Source organism: Miniopterus natalensis, chromosome 2 (assembly GCF_054644295.1).
Source record: "Miniopterus natalensis isolate mMinNat1 chromosome 2, mMinNat1.hap1, whole genome shotgun sequence".
In the NCBI taxonomy this organism is placed as follows: domain Eukaryota; kingdom Metazoa; phylum Chordata; class Mammalia; order Chiroptera; family Miniopteridae; genus Miniopterus; species Miniopterus natalensis.
In genome coordinates, this window is record NC_142082.1 from 132,405,233 (window position 1) to 132,425,548 (window position 20,316).

General features: G+C 43.5%; 1 protein-coding gene across 2 annotated transcripts in view; it reads right to left on the reverse strand.

The window, feature by feature from the left end:
- The window catches only part of SRGAP1 (SLIT-ROBO Rho GTPase activating protein 1), a 233,976-nt gene extending 228,702 nt beyond the window's left edge, over positions 1 to 5,274 (reverse strand). For both annotated transcript variants that reach the window (XM_087814567.1, XM_087814568.1), the window contains exon 1: positions 5,137 to 5,274. In XM_087814567.1, the coding sequence (XP_087670693.1) occupies positions 5,137 to 5,203 (67 nt within the window). In that variant the 5' untranslated portion in view covers positions 5,204 to 5,274. The remainder of the gene's footprint in view (positions 1 to 5,136) is intronic.
- Between the last annotated feature and the right edge of the window lie 15,042 nt (positions 5,275 to 20,316).

Here is a 20,316-nt window from a genome sequence, read left to right on the forward strand (position 1 = left end):
TGAATTTCAAAAAGCTTATCTAAGTCAGAATGTAACATGAAGCAAAGATGTAGAGAAAAATCAAAATTAAACAGAGAACAATTACTAATTTTTATTGACTGTTTATTACATGCCAAGCCTGTCAGTAAATGCTTTCCACAAATCACCTCGCTGAAGCCTCACAAAGGCAAGGAGGCAAGAACTAGTATTAACTCCACTTTACAAATGACGACACTGACTCTTAGAGGTAACACATCTAATTAGTGGCAGGGTGGATGGCTAATACCAAAGTTCCTACTCTTAAATACTATGTTCTATTTCTTCCCATCTAAAGATATCAACAGGAGAGCACGTATGTATATATAATGTCAATAGAAAGTAACCCAAGACCAACAAATAAAAATACCTTCAGATAACCAAAAAAATCTCTTCAAATAACTGTCTCTAATCCTAACTTCTGCCTTCAAACTACTAAAACAAAAATAGATGGAGTGATCAGACATACAGCTTACTCTCACTTCTTTATTCTAACCAATTCTTAGTTGTGTGACCTGAAGTGAAAACAGGTAGCACGAACGAAATAAGGGTCTGTCTGGTCAATCCACAAACTTTCAAATCACAACCAGAGTTGAGGGTGTTGCTCCTAAACTGCACAACATAGCACTGGGATAAGCAAACCTATCTCGATGGTCAGAACTGAGGTTTACCATCCTAAGTAGACTCCAACCCTCACTGTGTTTCAGGATATGCTTTTGCTCAAAAATTTCTCCAAAACTATTCCTTAGTATTTTTTGAACTCCATCTAACTAATCAGGTTTTCTGGACAATATAAGAAGGCTTACTGCAATGGCTGCTATCAGCTTGACCAAAATATCAAGCAAGTTGCATTTAAACATACTCGCTGTTGCTTTTCTTGATCTGAAGGCCAGTGTGTGAAACTGCTGCTGGGGCACTGTGGTTTCTTAAAACAATCTTGGTTAAAAAAACAACGTGGTTACAGTTCATCAATTTCATTAACTCCTGTTAACAGACCTGAGCTGCTATTCTCTCTTAGGTCCAACTATGATGCCTTCAATGAATATAAAGTCTAAATAGGTAAGTGTCCTATCTCTATTTCGTGAAGGAATCTAAAAGAAAACCACTGCTACTGCAAAGCAGGTGACCTGTGTTCTAGTCCCTAGTAGTTAACTGTGTAACTCTGTCATTATGCCTCCTCTAAATGAGCGAGTTGGACAGGAAGTGTTTAAAGTCCCTCCCAGCTATACAGTTTTAATCCATAATTTAAATTGCTGCTGTTTTCTATTCCCCATTAGATGAAAGAACATTAGATGCACAACAGGTTCCATACTAATGACAACAGCACTTTTAATTTCTCTATTAAAACCTATTGCATGACATGGGGTCATTTCAGATTGAACGGGCATTTCCTCATGTTCCATCTGCTACCAAAGTGTCCTGTTTGTAATTCAGGCAGCAGAGCAGTCGAAGAACAACAGATTTTTCTGGGCACTTCCTGTACATGTGGCACGTAGATCGAGTATCAGATTATTCCTAGGAAAATACTGCAAATAATAGCTGTCAACTCTTAGCAACTAACAATATGCATTATTAAAAGCAAACACACCTTCCCATCCATGCATTCCACCACATGAAATGTTTTGTGATACTTTGGGTTCCCATATATGAACGAGTATTTTTTTTATATGTGCTCCACAATATTTTGGCTGCAGAATGCAAAAGTTACACTAAAACCAACAGGTGATCCCAAAATCTTCTGTTGGCCACTTGTTAATCTTTTCCACGGCTAAGCTTTTTGCCAGAAATGCTAACAAGTAGCATGGTCAAATGGTTTGTGTTTCATACACTTTTCCAGACAAGTTTGCTTTTTAAGGGCCCGCACACACAAGACATTACTTTCTCTGGATTCTAAATCTTTGGGAAGTTGACCAACATGCATAAAATGATCAGTCTTTTTCTTCCTTGCTAACACATTCCTTTTAAATAATTGCTTGTGGTCCTTTTGTCCCTGATTTAAACCTATCTGTTCTTTAACTACTTGTATAATTCCCAATTCTCTCTCCTCTTACAATCCTGCTGTACTTTTCTGAACATGGTTTTATTATGTTTATATATTCCCTATTGCATCACATTTTAACTCCCTGACTACTCAAATAATACAGCGTTTGTGAATTCATTACGAAAAAAGTGAAAGCAAAGATAATGCTCCTCAACACACCGCAGCTGAGAGAAAATGCAAAAATGCTTAACATTTTTACTAGATAATTAATATGAATTGACATGGCATCTTCGATTAGACTCAAAGACCCTTAGGATTGAGAGAATCCAATCTCCTTATTTTACAGGGAAGAAAATCAAAACTCAGAGGGAAGCTAAGTGATTTGCCCAATATGATACATCCAACTGGATACATTTCTAATCTTACACATAAAATTACACATTATCACCTAGGATAGTTCTTTTCACAGCTGAGAATAGCTCCATGAAGTCTGTTCCCAAAACATGTGCAGGCAGCCACAGTGGCAAGATTCCACATCTGGAGTCATTCCTTTAGATCAAAACATTATCTCAGAAATTCTGAAATAAATGCAACTGAAGAGAGAATAGGAAAAAGCAATACTCCAGAGTATTAGGTTCTAAGTCTAAAGGTAAAAAAAATATCACACATAATAAAAAATGACTTTTGAAATCACCCATACACCTAAATCACCCAGAAAATCCAGTATCTGTGGCTTTATTCATTGGGAACAGATCTACATCTTCTCCTAACGAGGCCACCTTGGCCAGGTTTCCCTTCAGCAATAGAATACGCCACATTTCTTTTGTTTTTCATCAGATGACATTGCTGCCTAGAATTAAGAGTTGGTTGTTCCAAAAACACATACTGTATCTTTAAACACTGGATTAGCAGTCTGCCAGGGGAAGACACTGAGCCTGAAAGAAGGATTTGGGAAATGAAACAGAAAAAGAGAGTCCTGACTCTCATGCTCCCCTTACTAAGTAACCCACTCACTGCTTGGAACAGCTTGCCTCAAGCACTATTTAACAGTCATTTCTCTCCCACTCTCCTCTTGATTTTGCCTACAAGTCAGGCGAATTTGTGCCATTAAATGTGTGCATGATCTGACTCCACTGTATTTCCCTACTCCCACATTTGCATATGGAGACGATGATCTGGGTTAGACAGGGGATGTGTAAGTATTGCAGGAGAGGTCATTCAAGTGTGGACACAGGCCCTCAGGAGGAGGGCAGGTCAAGTGCAGTGAAGAGTCATAAAGCAGCCTGAGGACTCCAGGGGGTGTATAAGTGAGGAGGGTTAAAGGTAATAGAGAAAAGATCACTTTTTAAGGGATAGAATTTGTTACAAAAATAATCTCCACCTTGTTCATAATTTTTCCTTGGATTGGGTTTGATAGACACATTTTAAACATTGCAATAACATCCCATTTGATTGATTTTTAATTAACGTAGAGGGTCTATACTCTCAAGCATATAAGTAACCATATAACTATAGAACTCATACTCGAAAAGGAAATAATTGAAAGAATATTTTTCTGAAAAGAAACTGATCATGGACAAATGGCCCTAGAGCAGAAACAACCAAGCCATTACTAGGAAGTACATGCAGCGGGAAAGCCAGACTGCCGCCCATGGAGGACCTGCCACAAAGAGCCGTGTGGAAAAACTGCACAGAGGAGTAGTGATCATGAACAAGAATTTTACCATAAAATGAAAGGTTTTAAGCTCTGCTGGACTCATTAAGAAAGGATATGCGCACTACCAAGTTTACTTGTTTAGAAAGAAATTAATTACTTCTCTGCTAATAAAATGTCTGTGTCAATGGAACCAGTTCCTGTAAGTATAAATTATCTTAATTACAAGCGGATAAAAATCTTCCTGAGCCGTGGTTAGCCTAACTCCGTTGTAGGGGTCAGCAGAAAGGAACCACGAGTCCCTGGGCTCGCACACTGTGTGCCTGGCGCCAGGGTGAGCTGGTCCAGGTCCACGCTCCGGTGATGAGGGTTCCCCCACCAGGTCCTCTCACAGGACTCGGGGCATTTTCACAACTTGACCGCACAAAAGAACACCCAAGGCAAGTACAGGAACGCCTTTCCCGGCGGCCCTTTCATAAGATTGTAGCTGGACAAACACAGGTGTCCACATGGCAATTTCAATGAACTTTGCATTCAATGTTCCAAAGAACAGCGGCCACCTCCACGCTCCATCCATTGTCTCAATGGAGAAAGCTACCCTTGAGAGACCACAAGAGGAGAGAGAAAAAAGCCACGATAAACACATATGTTTACGAAACACTTCGACAGCAAAGCAAAATACTTGTTCTAGAGAGAAAAATATATCTTTCAAACCACCAAGCATCTTAAGCAAAAATGCTTAATCAACCTTAATTAGGTTCCTTCATTAGCTGACGATGTACACGGACGGAAACTACTAGTTAAAACATTCAAACCTTCATTTTCCATGCAAGTGATAAAGCAGTATTCCGGGGTGAGTGTGAAAGATGGCAGTGGAGGCTGGCCCTTCAGAAAGGAGGCGTCAGGTTCCACGAGTCCCTGCTTGGTTTACCTGCCAGGCTTCCAGGGGTTTGTTTTATAAAACGGGGGGGGGGGGCTCATAAAAGGGGGCCTCGCCCTAATAAATCAAGAGTGAGCAGGGTACATGTCAAAGCTGCCTGCGCTCAATCAAGCTCTATCTGGATAGGCCACTGGGTGTCCAGACTTCAGAAAAATGACTCCTTAAAAAAAATTATGCTGTGACAATGGTGTCATTTTAAAAGCACAATAAGGGTGATGGTGGTGATGATGATGATGATGATAACCGGGCAGGAACTGCGGCCGCCGCCCGCCGCCCGTGCAAGTCGCCGGCTGAAGGCGGCGAAGTTCCAGCCGGTCCTCCCCGGGGCGCGCGCCGGCCGCCAGGGGAACCCGCCGCGCCCCCGGCTCCCCGAGGGTTTGACGCGACGGGGACCGGCCGGTCCGGAGCCCCGGGGGCTCGGCCGGGCGCCCCAGCTCCCCCCGCGCCCCTCCTCGGGCGCAGACCCCAAGTTAGACACGCGGCTCCCCGAGAGCACCGTGACAAGAAAGCACACAAAAGGAGCAGCGCGGCCGCTCCCGCCCTTACCTTTGACTTGACTTTCGTACTCGGCTATGATCTCTTTGTCTTTTTTGAATCTGCTCGGGGTGGACATTATCCAGCCGTTCTGGGTCTGCTCCCAAGGGCCAAGTTCGGGTAGGTGGTCGCAAACCAGTCTCCCGGGAGAGGAGGGGGGTCGTGCTCCCGCGCGCCCCAGCGGCGGCCCCGACCGGCGGCAGGGCAGGAGGCGCGGGAGGCGAGGACGGAGCGAGCCGGGCGCTAGATTAACCCGGGCGCGGGCACCATGCTCCCGGGTCCAGCTGCCGTCGGCGATCCGGGGGCTCGGCGCCCGAGAGGCCGGGCGCGCAGGCAAACTCCGGCGAGCGAGGGGCGGGGGGCGTCGCCCGGCCCAGCCCAGCCCAGCCCAGCCCAGCGCAGCGCAGCGCAGCGCACCCCACCCGGAGCCGGGCCACTTCCTCTACGGCCGCTGGGAGGACGCGGGGTTCGCGCCCGCGCTCCGCACCATTGTTAGAAACCCCGCACCCGGCGCTCGGGGCAGGGCCGGCGGCGGGGGGCGGGGAGCCGGGGAACGTGCCCGCGACGGGCGCAGCGACGCTCCCTTCCTGCTCCAGCCGCGGGCTCGGGCGCCCCGGGGTCCCGCCGGGCTGGGGATGCTGCTGCCGCGCCCGCCGCGCTCCCGTCGGCGAAGGCTGCTGCGCGGCCGCCGGGGCCGCCGGGGGTCGCGAGCCGAAGGCGAGTCCCGCTGCAGCCGGGCGGCCGCTGCGCCGTCCGAGCGCGTCCCGGGCGCCCGCCGCCGGAGTTCAGGTCCCCGGAGCCGGCGCCGCGAGGGGCCTCCGCCTCCCGGCCGCCGCGCGCCCAGGCCGCCTCCTCCGCCGCGTCTCGCTTTCCGCTGCTGCCCCCCGGAGGCCGCGGGCGACGTTCGCACCGGCTGCGGGAGGAGCCGCGCCCCCAGCGGCCGCGAAGTTGCCGGCGCGCCCGCGGACCGCGGCTGCCCGCACCCGGCGACTGCGCGGAGGGCGGCGGCGACCGGCCGGACCGCGCGGGGCGCGGGGCGGGCTCGCGGGGGGGCCGGCGGGGTTGCCCTGCCTCTCCCCGTCCTCGGCCCGCCGGCGGGGGAGCGCGGGGCTGGTGCGGGGAGACGGGCGCCTCCCGCGGCCCGGCGCAGCCCCGCCCCTCGGGCCGGGCCCCGCGCCTCCCTCCGCGGGCGCCGCGCGGGTGGGGGTCGCGGCCCCAGGCGCCGGGAAACCCCTTCCCCGCCAGGGCGCGGCCTCTGGCCGGGGCTGGGAGACCGGAGGGGGCTCTTTGCAGACTCCACTGCAGAAAGCCAGAGTTGGGTGTCCGTGACAGAGAGGGATGCGGCTCCGAGATGCTGGACCCCGCCAGGGAAACTGGAGTCTGAATTGTGAACGACGTGGCTGTTAAAAAATCAAAGGTCCAGGGAGAGAACGCCTGTCTCAAACACAGTACCCTCCCCATCCAAGGGGAGCTCTCCGGGCCAGGACGGTGGGAAAGGCGCGCGTGGGAACAGGTCCCCCCTGGGAGGCCACTAGCTCTCTGACAGGACCCACCCACATTTACCGCCCGTGACCTTTTCTGGCTCCTTTCAAATCACTCCTCGAGTATTATGGGCCTGATTTATCAGAGTGATGTGTCCAAAGGTGTGCCCACTATGAAAACATTTTCCCTGCCGGGTCTGAAAAGAGGGGGGAATTTCGGGCTTTGATCATTGCTTCATGTATCCAGGGAGAGACTCGGGTTCTTCCTGCGGGCTGAGCGCCAGGCTCAGAGCCGGGGGTTCAGTGGTGAGGACCCTGCCCCAAAGGATCCCGCAGCCTTTGTGGTATCCATAAATAATTACGGGCAGCCCAACATGCCGTGGGAGAGAGAACTACTCCTGGCTTGGGGAGCCTCGAGGAAGGAAAAATGGACGGAGCGAGAGATTTGGGGAGAAAGGCTCTCCCGAGAAGTGGTATTTGAGCTGGATTTAATGGATGAATAGTGAGTAGTTTACCATCCCAGGGAGTCTACGGGTTGCATTCCAGGGGGGAAAGAAGGGGCACCACACTCGGGCAATTGCAAATGGAATTACAAGATGCCCTCCACTAAAATACCAGATCTCTGATAGCTGAAAAATAGTCATACATATGCCTGTTTCAACTGAGTGTGTGTGCATGTTTTCCATGGTACGGCTTTTTAAAATTTGTGGTTTTTTAGCAAATCTGTTTATAACAACGAGATAGAATGTAAAGAAAAATATTAAAAATTTAAGGTCCCCCCCCCCATTTTGCCACACAGAAGATTAACTGCGGAACCTGGCCGCCCTAATTTCATGTGGAGCGGCCTTGTGGAAGCCTAGCATGAAGAGCCAGAAGAGCCAAAGCAGAGTCTGAGAAGGAAAGTCAGGGCCAACTGGGGAGGCCTCCTGTGCTGAGCTCTTGGACACAGTTCTGCAGACAGCAGGGAGCCTTTTAAGTAGAGAAGTGTCATGATCCAATATATGTTTTATAAAGATAACTGTTGGCAGTGTAGAAAGATGGGTTGGCCATGGGGAGAGAGACCAGAGGCAAGCATCTTGCTTTGGTGATTATGTAGTCAAATCTAAATGTGATTCATATCCGCCATCCGTGGTGCTACTGGAATTTATTTTATATTTGCGCCTGAGAAGTGCGACTTATTATTATCATCTCAGTTTTAGGTTTCTTTGAGAGAAAGCTATTTAAAACTCAGACAAGCCCTGGCCCCTGTGGCTCAGTTGGTTGGAGCATGGTCCGGTACACTGAAAGGTCGAGGGTTTGATTCCTCACCAGGGCACATACCCAGCCCACAATCGATATTTTTTTCCTCCTGTCTAAATCAATAAAGGGCCCTGCTGGTGTGGAGTTTGTTTCCCAGTCAGGGCACATATTTATGTTGTGGGTTCAATCCCCAGTCAAGGTGCATACAAGAGACGAGACAATGGATCAATTTCTTTCTCTCTCACATGGATGTTCCTCTCTCTCCCTTTCCTCCCTCTCTAAAATCAATAAAATTAATTAATTAAACATAAATAAAATCAATAAAAGCATATCCTCAGGTGAGTATTAAAAAATAATAATAAAAGTAAAACTCAGGGACAGTATCTTAATTACCTTTGCTTTCATCATGGTGTCCACTAAACAGTCAATACATTTTTTTGAATGTTAATGTGTTAATATTAGTAAGCTACCATTTTATTGTTGCTGAGGATTGGGTCCCATCTGCTAAACAAAGCATTTTGCATACATTCTTACAATAACCCTACAAGGTGGACAGCATTGCCCAGATTTTATGGATAAGAATCTGGAAAGTTCAGTAACCATGTAAAGGCCTGCCTAGGCCAGAATTCCAACTCATGTCAGCTTGCTTCCAAAGTCGGTTTTCCTAATTTTCCATTCTGCTTCCTATGAACGTATCGTCCCTTTAAGCATATGAAACAGGTTCACCTACAGTGAAATGTGTGACTGATTCGTGCTTTTCCCTCGGTGGAGCTCTTCTGATCCAGCCATTCAGTCTGATTGAACAAGTCAATTATTCTTTTCAAAGTTTTCTTTTTCAGGTTCACTTTATCTTTCCCGTATTTAAGAGTCCACTTTGCCTCACAAAGCTGGACATGGAGAATGCCTTTGACTTAAAATCCAGAGAGCCAGGAAATTGCGATTCTAATACTGTGACTTTGCTCCCCCTTGTGGTAGCTGTTTTCTTAGCTATGAAACTGGGATGGCTATTTGCCCCCTACAGCTTACTGCCCCTGCCACACTCCCTACTCTTTAAGGGGCATGTTGTGAGAAATTTGGAGGTCCTGACATTGGGGTCCCTGCTACATATTAACCCATCCTGTTAGCTTGTATTTTTCTTTCAGGACCACTCCAAATTTCCAGAAGTAGAAATTAATATACCATCTGACCATATGCTCGTAAGAGTAGGTAAGGGTCCTTGCAGCCACAAAATAAACAATGCATCTCACTACAGTTTCACTTTGACCTAGTGCTAAATAATTTAAATCATTTTTTAAAAAGTTAAGTACAAACATATTAAAGGAGTCATTGCCAAATTCACACAATTTTTTAAGCTGTGGTTTCAGTGTCTAAGAATTTCATGTCTGAGGTAGGCTGTTCTACTTCCTTTTTTTTTTTTTAAATATATTTTTATTGATTCCAGAGAGGAAGGGAGAGGAGAGAGAGAAACATTATTGATGACAGTCATTGATTGGTTGCCTCCTGCACACTCCCTGCTGGGGATCGAGCCCACAACCTGGGCATGCACCCCGACTGGGAATCGAACCCCGATCTCCTAGGTCATAGGTGGATGCTCAACCTCTGAGCCACACCAGCTGGGCTTCTACTTTCTTTTATGTAAGGGATTCATTCCCCTCTACCCACTGAGATGGAAAAGTAAACGTAGCCCTGCCAGTATCCTAGTTTTTACCCTTGGATCCAGCTGGAGCGTCAGAACAGCAACTGTTGTGCACACATGTCTTCTACTATCTTGACTCCTTGACTCCTTGACCCCTTGGCTTCTCCAATGGCTTGCAGAAATGCTTTCAGAGGATTGCACGTTGCTATCATGTCCTGGGGCAGTGTTTCATAGAGTGTGATCTTATTAATCAGCTACATCAGAATCACCTTGGGAGTGTGTTTAGAATCAGACACATGGGACCTACTCTACACGGAAAGCCACACTTCTCAACTTTCATGTACATTCAAGTCACTTGGGAGTCTTATTAAAATAAAGTTCTGGTGCCTTCTGGAGTCAAGCCTGAGATTCTGCATTTCTAATCATCTAAGCCATGCTGGCAATGCTGTCATAAAGGTCACACTTTGAGGAGCAAGGAGCCATAGGGTCCAAATTTGGGTGGAGGGGGAAGTCCCCATGTGATTCTTCTGAGTTGGAATCTTTGCCCAAGGCCAGGAGGTAGTAAAAGTATATCCTTACAAGAGATCTGCTGCACTAACTCAAGCAGTGTTGACATTGTCAGGATTTTTTTCAATTTAATGTAGCTCTGAGGAACTGAACTGTTTTCTCTTCCAAGATAGTAAAAATTTTGTTTTAAACTTTCATCTGTAAACTGGAGATGATAATTACCCAAATAGGTTTGTGGTAGAGCTTCAATGCAAAGTGTATATAACGCATTTAGCACCAAGCTGCATACATAATAAATGCTAAATAAATGTTGTCACTGTTATTTTGGCGCAGCAAGTTAACTTCCAAGTTTATAGCAAAACTTGCAATCTTGAAGGACCTTATAGTGTGTTTATCTGTCTTATTTCCTTGTTTAAACCTCCTGTATTAATTGAGAATTTCTTTGGTCTTTATGGATTTGTTAGTTTATTAGTTTACTGTGTCTGCATTTCCTATACACTACCTCAAATCTTTTATAGATTAATTTCTACAGTTTATTCAGTTCTAATCAACAAATATTTATCATCTATTAATATGACAGAGTGAAATGTTCGGCCTCTCTGATTCCATTTTATTCAAGCCTGCTCTGTTCCCATGGCCTTTGGGTTAATAGCTCCTGCTTAGTCTTGCATATAGACATGCTAATCATTAGAAGAATTCTGCTTGTAGCTTGAGTTTTACAAAAACAGGACCCTTACCAGAAAGTGCCTCTCCCAAGGAGATAAGGGAAGTATGTACAAAAATCTTTGCTTATATAAGATTTGCAGAAACCTCGTCACCAGACTCACATCAGCTAGAGTCAGCAGACTAAGAACAAAGAAGTTTCACAGTCTTCCTTGGACCCCTGCTGGTGCCCAGATGTCTGTGGTCATTAATCACCTATTGCCCCTTCTGTTTTCCCCTTTCCTAGACATAAAAGAAGCCTGAATTCTGTACTTCAGTAAGATGGACTTCAGACACCACAGGGCTCCTGTCTTCTTGGCTTGCTGGCTTTCCAAATAAAGTCCCTTTCCTTGCCCCAACACCTTGTCATTCAACTTATTGGCTGTCAACAGTGAGTGGTGTGAGTTTGGACTTGGTTATATTATGTTGAGCTATTGGACATTGCTGATATTTGACCATTTTCACCATAAAAGATGGCAATGTCATATGATTCAATGAAATAGTAGAATCCACACTCTACAATTGGTGTAAACAAAATTCAACAATTAAAAACCCACTTCGGAACATTCAAGTGAAAGCTCAATCGAACCTGCCCAAATCTAAGGAAATCCCGCTCACTCATAGGTTGGATTAGTCCAGTGTGTGATTTGCCAGGTAGTCAATCAAGAGATATTAATCATTGTTTAAAGAAGAAAACACTTGGCTCATAATGTAACAGCAGCTTGTGGAAATGGACCGAAAAATAGCCATTTCCCCTTTTCTGGCATCAGAGTAGTAAAAGCTGTCCAAAGATCTTGCCATTTTCATTCTGATGCACTTTCCCTGGTAAGGAAGGGGGTAGGATGTAACAATAAGGGTGAGTTTAGATGAAGCCCCGGAGCTGTCAATGCAAGAGACACTAAGGAGAGGAGCAGGAGGGAACAGATAGAAAAGAAAAGGTAAAGAAACTAAAGGCCACAGAGAGAGAAAACAAAAGAGAACAAAGAAATGAATGATTCTTTTAAAAATGTTCAATTGTATCATTTAGCTTCTGCCCCCCCCAAAAAAACTTGTCTTTGATTTTCAAGAAAACTCTTTAAAGCTAAAATAAATCAGGGTTTTTAACTATCTTTAATTTTCTTTGAATAAAACTGCTTTATAATATGTTTAACCAACTGCTCAGAATCACCTGTTCCATTTTGTACAAATCAGTATTAAAATAGAATGTGCTGTATTCCTAACTTCCAAACTCCCACACATAACCCTCTTCTCATCAGAGGTGCTATTTTTTTTGCTTGGAAATCTTACTATGACTTCCCAAGTAGCTCCTGTACCATATAAGCAGAATATAAATATTCAATGAGCTCATCCTGATGAAAGTATTAAATCCCATCACTTCTACCAAAAAAAAAAAAAAAAAAGAAAGAGAGAGAGAGATGGGTCCGGTTGGCGCAGCCCAGTGGTTATGTGTCGACATGTCAACCAGGAGGTTATGGTTTGATTCCCAGTCAGGGCACATGCCTGGGTTTTGGGCTCAACTCCCAGTAGGGGGCGTGCAAGAGACAGCCGATCAATGACTCTCTCATCATTGATGTTTCTCTCTCTCCCTCCCCTTCCTCTCTCTAAAATAAATAAAAACAACTAAAAAAATTTTTTTAAAGAGATGGTATTATTACTCAGAGGAAAACAGCCCAAGCAATCCAGCTGTCAGAATCAGAGGTGGATTAGTGTGTAGAGCCAACACCAACAAAGAGATTTATGATGCCAAGAAAAAAGTTGTATCTCTAATGCTCATATCTTACGAAATAAGTGACAGGCTCTGCCCCTCCTTGACATTATATGTTGGCAGCACACATTTTAAGGCTGCCTAATTTTGCCGCCTGCCTGGATACAGAGTTATTTCTCACTTTACATATAGATATGCTTCTGGCTAGTGAACCAGGAAAGCCAAGGTGGGTAAACAGAACTCCATTTAAATAGAATGGAGACATCTGCTGTTTAAAAGAATCTCAAGGTATAGTCTTGTAAAGCAAAGAACATCTTTGGAAAATGATTATTATCTGTTCTAATGTTTTGGTATAAATTTGAACTTTTATGTATTAGGTCTTTCTTTAAAGCAGTAGTTCTCCAAACAATCAGAAACAATGCTGCCTTTAAAATATTTTTAAAAATTCATTTGTTTATTTTTTGAGCAGTTTTAAGTTCACAGAGGGCAGAAAGGATAAGAGAGAGCATAAAAAAATGTTGGTTTAGTCACACAATGGAATTTAATACAGCAGCGAGAAACTAACAACTATAGTTCTGCTTAAACACAAATGATTCTTATAAACATGAGTAAAAACAACAGAAACAAGCCCTAGAGGATCACATACAAAATGAAACCACTTTTATAAAGCTCAAAAACATATAACCAATAGTGTGTGTTTATATATGTGTGTGTGTGTGTGTGTGTGTGTGTGTGTGTGTATACAATTTTTTCAAGACAACAAAATGATAAATAAAATTCAGGATAGTGGTTACTTCTGAAAGGAGGAAACAGGCATCAGAAAGGGAAACATAATGGTAGACGCAACTTACTCATAGGGTGATGAGTTGTCAGGTGATAATTACAGTGTTATGCATCATAAATACATATGGTACACATAGACATATGAGTATATGACATTTAAGTACAAATTAAAAAATGAAATAAATGACTGTGAATTCATTTAGCATTATTGAGGTTTATTTACTTACAACTCACTAAAGGCCTATTGAGCAAATTCCATGCGTAGGCAATGCTGTAGATGCCAGAGAGCCAGTGATAAGAGGAGACAGATACGTTTCTTGGAAGCTTCTAATTTAGTGAAAAGAGAGGGGAAGAGAAACTTTTTCCTCTGCTGGATTCAGTGGTTTGAGGCTCTAAGGTTTGCTTCTGCCAGGAGACCCCTCCTGGGAGTGAAGCTCAGAGACACAGTGTAGAACTGAGGAATGCAGCAGACCTAGAGCCAGGGTTTGAGGCTCTAGACCAATCTGTGCCAGACTTCACCCAAATTGTTGGACTTTGCTCCTGTGAGCAAGCAGATTCCCCTGTGTTGTTGATGTTGTTTTTTAAGCTGGTTAGAGATGGGCTTTCTGGCGTTTGCAACATAACAAGTGCTAATGGACATAGCCCAAGAAAGTAGAATGTTAAGCCCCATTGCCAGGGTGGCATTAGCAGCTCAGTGGAAATACATTTATCAAATTACTTCCTAACGTGGCAGCCAGTTACATATTCATTGGGCTTTCACGGTCCCTGTGGATAAGGGGGGTCAAATATATGGTGATGGGTGGAAACTAGACTTTTGGTGGTGAGCACGCTATGGTATATACAGATGTCAAATTAGAATGTTGTACATCTGAAACTTATATGATGTTATTAACCAATGGTACTTCAATAAAAAAATAAAAACCAAAAAATATAAAACTACCTGTAACAGAAAAGCAGGGTTGAGGGGCCTTGCGTACGGCCGTCCAGGTAGTAGACGTCCCTGGAACTTGGGCGCAGGCCTCTGGACTCAGTCCTGTGACTTTTCTGTTGGCCCCTAGGGACTAGAGAAGTCGAGTTCACTGATATAAAATTTCCCCGGGATTGGTCAACTTCCCCGGGCATCCCGCTGAGGCAGCGTAAAGGAATCCCACGCACTCATCTTATTTTAAATGCTGAATTATTCCAAGCATACAGAAAGCGTAGAGGATAACAAAATAAATACCTATGTTTGCTCTTATTAAGCTTTCTCAAATCTAATGCTGCTGTATTTGCCATCTTATTTTCTCTTTTTTTTCAAAAGAAATAAGCATGGCTACATCATTCAAGCTCCTGCATGTTCCTCTGCCAATCTGCGCTTCTGAGGCTTTTTTATTCAGAAATATGTTATCATTCACGTGCATGCTTTTACACTTTAATTTTTTTTAAGTCCTCACTGATATGTCTTACTGATTTTAGAGAGAGGGGGAGAGAAAGAGAGAAACATTGATGTACGAGAGAGAGACATCCATCTGTTGCCTCCCCTACATGCCCCCCCTGGGAATCAAACCCGCAACCTGGGCACGTGCCTTGACTGGGAATCGAACCGGCAACCTTTTGGTGCTCGATGATGCTCCATCCAACCGAGCCACTCCGGCCAGGGCGTGCTTTTATACTTTTAATACATGTGTATACACTCATAAGCAATATGTAGTAGCGGTGTTTAAAACATGCGGTATTAAAGCAATATATAGTGTTATTGTTTTACAACTTTATATGAATAGTATCATATAGTACACACCACTCTTTCATTAGCTTTTATTCATATATATTACTTTTTGAGATTTGTGGTAGGCAGGAAAATACCCCTCCTGCCTCCCACCCCCACCCTCTCCGAGATGTCCTCACCCGAATCCTGGGAACCTGTGAATATGTCACCTTCTATGGCAGAGGGGAATTAAGGTTGCAGATGGGATCCAGGTTACTAATCAACTGACCTTAAAGGAGGGAGATTACACTGGATTATCTGGGTGGGCCCAATGTAATCACAAGTGTCCTTCTCAATTAAAGAGAGGGGTAGAAGGGGGAGAGCCAGAGACAGAACAGTGTGAGAAAGACTTGAAATGTTGCTGGCTTTGATGGTACAGGAAGGACGCCAGGAGCCAAGGAATGCCAGTGGCTTCCAGAAGCTGGAAACTGCAAGTAAACAGATCGTCCCATACAGCCTCCGGAAAGGAACACAGCCCTGCAGACACCTTGATTTTAGCCCCGTGCGCTCCATTTTGGATTTCTGATTTCCAGAAATGTAAGGTCAAGGTAATAAATTGGTGTTGTTTTAAGCCATTAAACTTTTGGTAACTTTTAAAAATAGCATTCATAGAAAATGAATACAAGATTTATATATAGGCCTAATTCATTCACTTTAACTGCGATGTACGTGTTCTTTCACCTATCCTCAAAATTTTATTTGGGAGATTCAATCATGTTGCTCCACGTACCTGTAGTTTGTACAGTTGCACTAGTTTTCTATTGAATGATTATACCACATTTTATGTCTCTGTTGTCCTGTTGATGGACATTTATGTTGTTTCCAATTTTTTGCTGCTATAAACAATGTTGCTCTAAATATCTTTGAATGCTTCCTTATGCACATGGGCAAGAGTTTCTCAGAGGGCGGCGGACTGATAGCCCACTGGGATAAGGAGTGTAATGGGCAGCCAGGTTTTCAACGTAAGGGGACTGGAATTGCTGGACTGCAGGGTATATACATCATTAAATTTATTACGAGCCAAATTGCTCTCCAATGTGGTCATACCAATTTTAACTCCTCCAGCAGTGCATGAAGGTGACCAAATTTGACTTTAAAATTTTTGCCAATATGACAAATCGAAACTGGCATCTCCTTTTTGTTCCAATTTGCATTTCCCTGATTACTAGCAAGGATGAAGATGTTTACATGTGTTTATTGGCTGTTTGTCTTTCCCCTTCCTTGAATTGTCTGGGTAATGTGGAACAATACAGGAGGCAGACCCCCCTTGTACAGGATGTGCGCGTGTGAGCGTGCAAGTGGATCCCCACAGGCCTCGATGGTTATTTAAGCAAGACTTGTTCAGCTTCGGAAACAGTAAGTGAAACTTACATGAGGAACTAATGAATGCATTACATTTAATAAAATATAAATAATTGCATTTGTCTTTTCACATTAAGAATTTAAAAGCTATTGAAGTTCTGAGAAACTTGAATACTGCTCTTTTAACAAAAATTACGTACTTTTTAGGTTTCTGACTGTACAATGAAACTTCAGTAACACAAACCCATCTTTCATTAAACAATGAACACATTCTAGATTCTAACCAGTCCATATAAGAAGTGTGAAAGCTTCTAACAGTGGGTATCATCTTGATTTTTACATTGTAAAGAAAAGGGACTCGACAGAAAATCATGCCTGGGCTGTGGTGGCCAGAGCCAATGGTTCTAAAGCATGTGGGAGACCATCGCTCACTCAGACTACTTCTCTGTCCAAAATCCAAAAGCATTCTTTTCCCTCAGTTCCCTACTCTCCTCCCTTTTCAGTTGAGAAAGAACAGAAGCACACACTCAGGAAACCATGCTGCTATCTGTGGTTTCGCAGCTCCCTCTCCTGGACAAAGCGGAAATTGCACAGTGAGTATCGTCCATCTTCCAGTGCACATTAAAATTGGAATTTTGTTTCTGTATGTCTACTTTATAACCTAGTTATAAAAATATATAATATGCAAAAATTCAAAATAATATACAGAGGGGAGCAAAAGTAGGTTTACAGTTGTTCTTATGGAAAATAATACAATTAAAAATAATACAAGAATAAAGTGTTTCAAGTACTTTTGCAGCTTCTTTTATGCATTTGGAATTAAGGAGGGAATTTAATGACAGTTACATGAAGGTGGGAGAGAGCAAGGTGGGGATCAGATTAAAGGAGAGTTAAGATTATGTGCTCTCTGTTTTTTTAATTTATTGATTTTAGGGGGGGTTCCCTTCTGAGGGGTCTAAAAAGAGGCATCTCAAAGGTGTGTTAACCTAGATGCACAGAAACAATGGATAGGGGTGGCTTAAGGAAGAGAAACCTTTTACTAAAGAAGATACTTGCTTGGGGCGTGACGACTCACCATGACCTGCCCAGTTAGGAATGTATGATCAGATCATCCTGTGAGGTTACCTTACATAGAACCCCCTTTTTTTTGTCCACGATCCTGATACTTACCTAGTTCTCTGATGCATTTTTTCGCTCAAAGTGAAGGTGACTCAGTGAAAATCACAAACTTTATTATACCAGTCCATATTTCTTCCTTTACTTTCCATTCCTCCTTCCCCTCCTTTCTACTTTTCCTCCTTTCTCCCCAGCCTTTTTAAAAAACCACCCAAAAAACAAACAAAACTTTTATAACTACTTATAGATAAATTTTACTATTATGTGGGGGAGGAACAAACTTTCCGTTTATCCTCAAGGTTCTTCTGGCTGGTCTAATAATCAAACAGACATGAGACAGATTAGCAAAATAAAATACCCAAATTTAATACATACATATGTATGGGAACCTGAATACCCGAGAGAGTCAGACATAGAAAGGGGGATGTAGGTATGTAAGACACCCTGAGCTAGGGATCAGGTAATGCACCTTGGGGGTCTCAAAGGGTCATTGCAGGGTGCTAAGAACACAGGGTCAGTAGATAGAAGTTTGCCCTGTTCTACAGACAGGTCAATCTCAAAAAATCTCCCATTATAGGCAAGGCCCTAATTCAGCTTCTTTCAGGTAGCCAAGGCAGGGGCAGAAGTTTCTCTCAGGTCTGCAGCTAAAGTTGCCTTTAGCTCAAAACAATGTGCATATCACAGAGGCACACATCTTAGGGAGACTTGTTCTGGACCCCCACAACTGTAATGTGCCAGGGAGGACAAAGCACCCTCTACCCTTGAAGGTTTTCTGGATGTGCTAATAATCACATCAACATGAGAGAGATTCACAGGAGCAAAACAAATCGAAGTATAATAACATGAGTGCCTCCTGTGTGACGGGAGAGACCCAGGAACACCAAGTAACTCACCAGGTGGCAGAAGCTGTCACCTTAAACAGCACCTTCAGCCACAGACAAAATGTGCTCCTTTTTTGAAACAGTTCTTTTAACAGTAAAAGAGGGCACATAATAATCACTGTAATAAAATGATTTCAACAAAAATACATCCTGAGAGTTGAACTGTCCAGACCACAATTTCCCCTGCGGTGGCTGCCCTGGCAGCAGCTTCTTGTCTCGCATAAACGCAGGCGGGGCTCCTGGACGGAGACCGTCAGTCACAGAGAGAGAACACAGTCTCCCTGCAACTGGTAACTTTAAAAAATATCTACATTTCTACTACAGAAAATATTGCCACTAGACTGTATAAAACTGAAGATATAATTTGTCTAATTGACTTACTTAAAGTAACTATAGCCCTTAATATGGTATTTTAATTACTGTTTTCTTGGTAACATGTCATTAATGACTAAACACCAATAATTTGTGATGTTTGTGAAAACTAATTCTCATTAGACATTTTAAGTAGTTCCATATTTATGGAGGACTTACAGTAGAAATTGTTATTTTTACTGAGGTATAACTGACATAACATTACATTAGTTTTGGGTGTACAACATAATAACTTACTATCTGTATATATTGGAAAATGACCACCACAGTAAGTCTAGTTAACAACTGTACCCACAGTCACAGATAACTTTTTTTCTTGTGATAAGGACTATATTAGAAATTATTGATACCATATTAAACTTTATATTGCAGAAGTTCTGTTTGTCACATACAGCCTTCAACCTCAAATTACTTTATAGATTAATAATATATCTCACAGGTAAGGTTTCTTACATGGCATTTCATATTTTCCTAAATGTGGAATTAATCTCAGTGACATTATTTCTACAGTAATTTGCTACCCAAAAAAGATTATTTTATTTAGAAAATTTGCCTAAACCAAATATGAATTTAAAGAGCAATAAAAGTACAGAGCGTGGTGATTAATTGGAGGGGTGGGGAGGAAGAAATGGGAATTCACAGATTCCAGCTTGAGAAACAGCATGGTTGGTGACACTGTTTACTGAGATTAAGAAGGTTTGAGAGCAAATAGGTTTGTATGTGTATGCTTTAGAAGAAGATAACCTAGTTATATAGATTAACATGCATGAGAGAGAACTATATGGAGCAAAAAGTCATTTTAGGGCCAGTGACGCAGTGATAGGACAGACATCTCGAAGCAAGTGGGACTCTACCTCCCTCTGAGGATACTCAGGAACCACCACCCCAGTGAGCCGGTGTTCAGTCACCCCTTCTGGGATGAATCCATCCCGATGGATGGAGAGGACTGAAACCCTTGGCCTGTACAGGTCAGTGGTTCTGCAGGCTTAGAGGCCATTAACCATCCCTCCTGAATGGACTCACCTGGAAGTTCTCAGGCTCGGCTGATTTTAGAGGGGGGAAAAATGCTGCCCCATGTCCCTTTGCTGATTCTGAAAGATGCCACCAAATCTATTAACCCTTGAAATTAAACTCAAGACAAGTCTGGAAGCTTTACTCCTGGACAGACAGGTTTTTCTCTGAGTCCCCCCCCTCCCCTTTTTAAATTCCCAACATTTAGTTAAGTTCCTGGTACACAGTGTATGTTACATAGTATTTAATGTGTAAATGCATTCTGCTGCCTGGTTACTTCCTGAGGTGGGGAATTCTCTGGTATTGATAGAAGAGCAACCTGTAAGTGGAGTCCCATTCTAGCATTGGTCTCAAACAGTATTTCTGGCTCAGTGAAGCTTTGAATTCAGACCCTGATATTTTCTGGAGCTTCAAACTTATGGATTGCAACACAAACCACCAGAAATATGTAGGCAGATTTCCAACTAGTCCTATAGGCAACTTAATGGCTTAGAGTTGGCCTCTTAATAAGTTACCCACAAACTCCACAGGGTAAGAAAGAATGTGGGGGGACATTAGAAAATGTCTTTGATATGACTCACTTGTGTCCTGCCCCATGGTCTTGACATTCTAAAGGCTTTGCTGGCAACAAATACATCAATGAAGAAAGCATTCTTTGAAAGGCTCATGGGCAACATCAAGTACCACATGAAGAGAAAGATGATCCAGTCTTG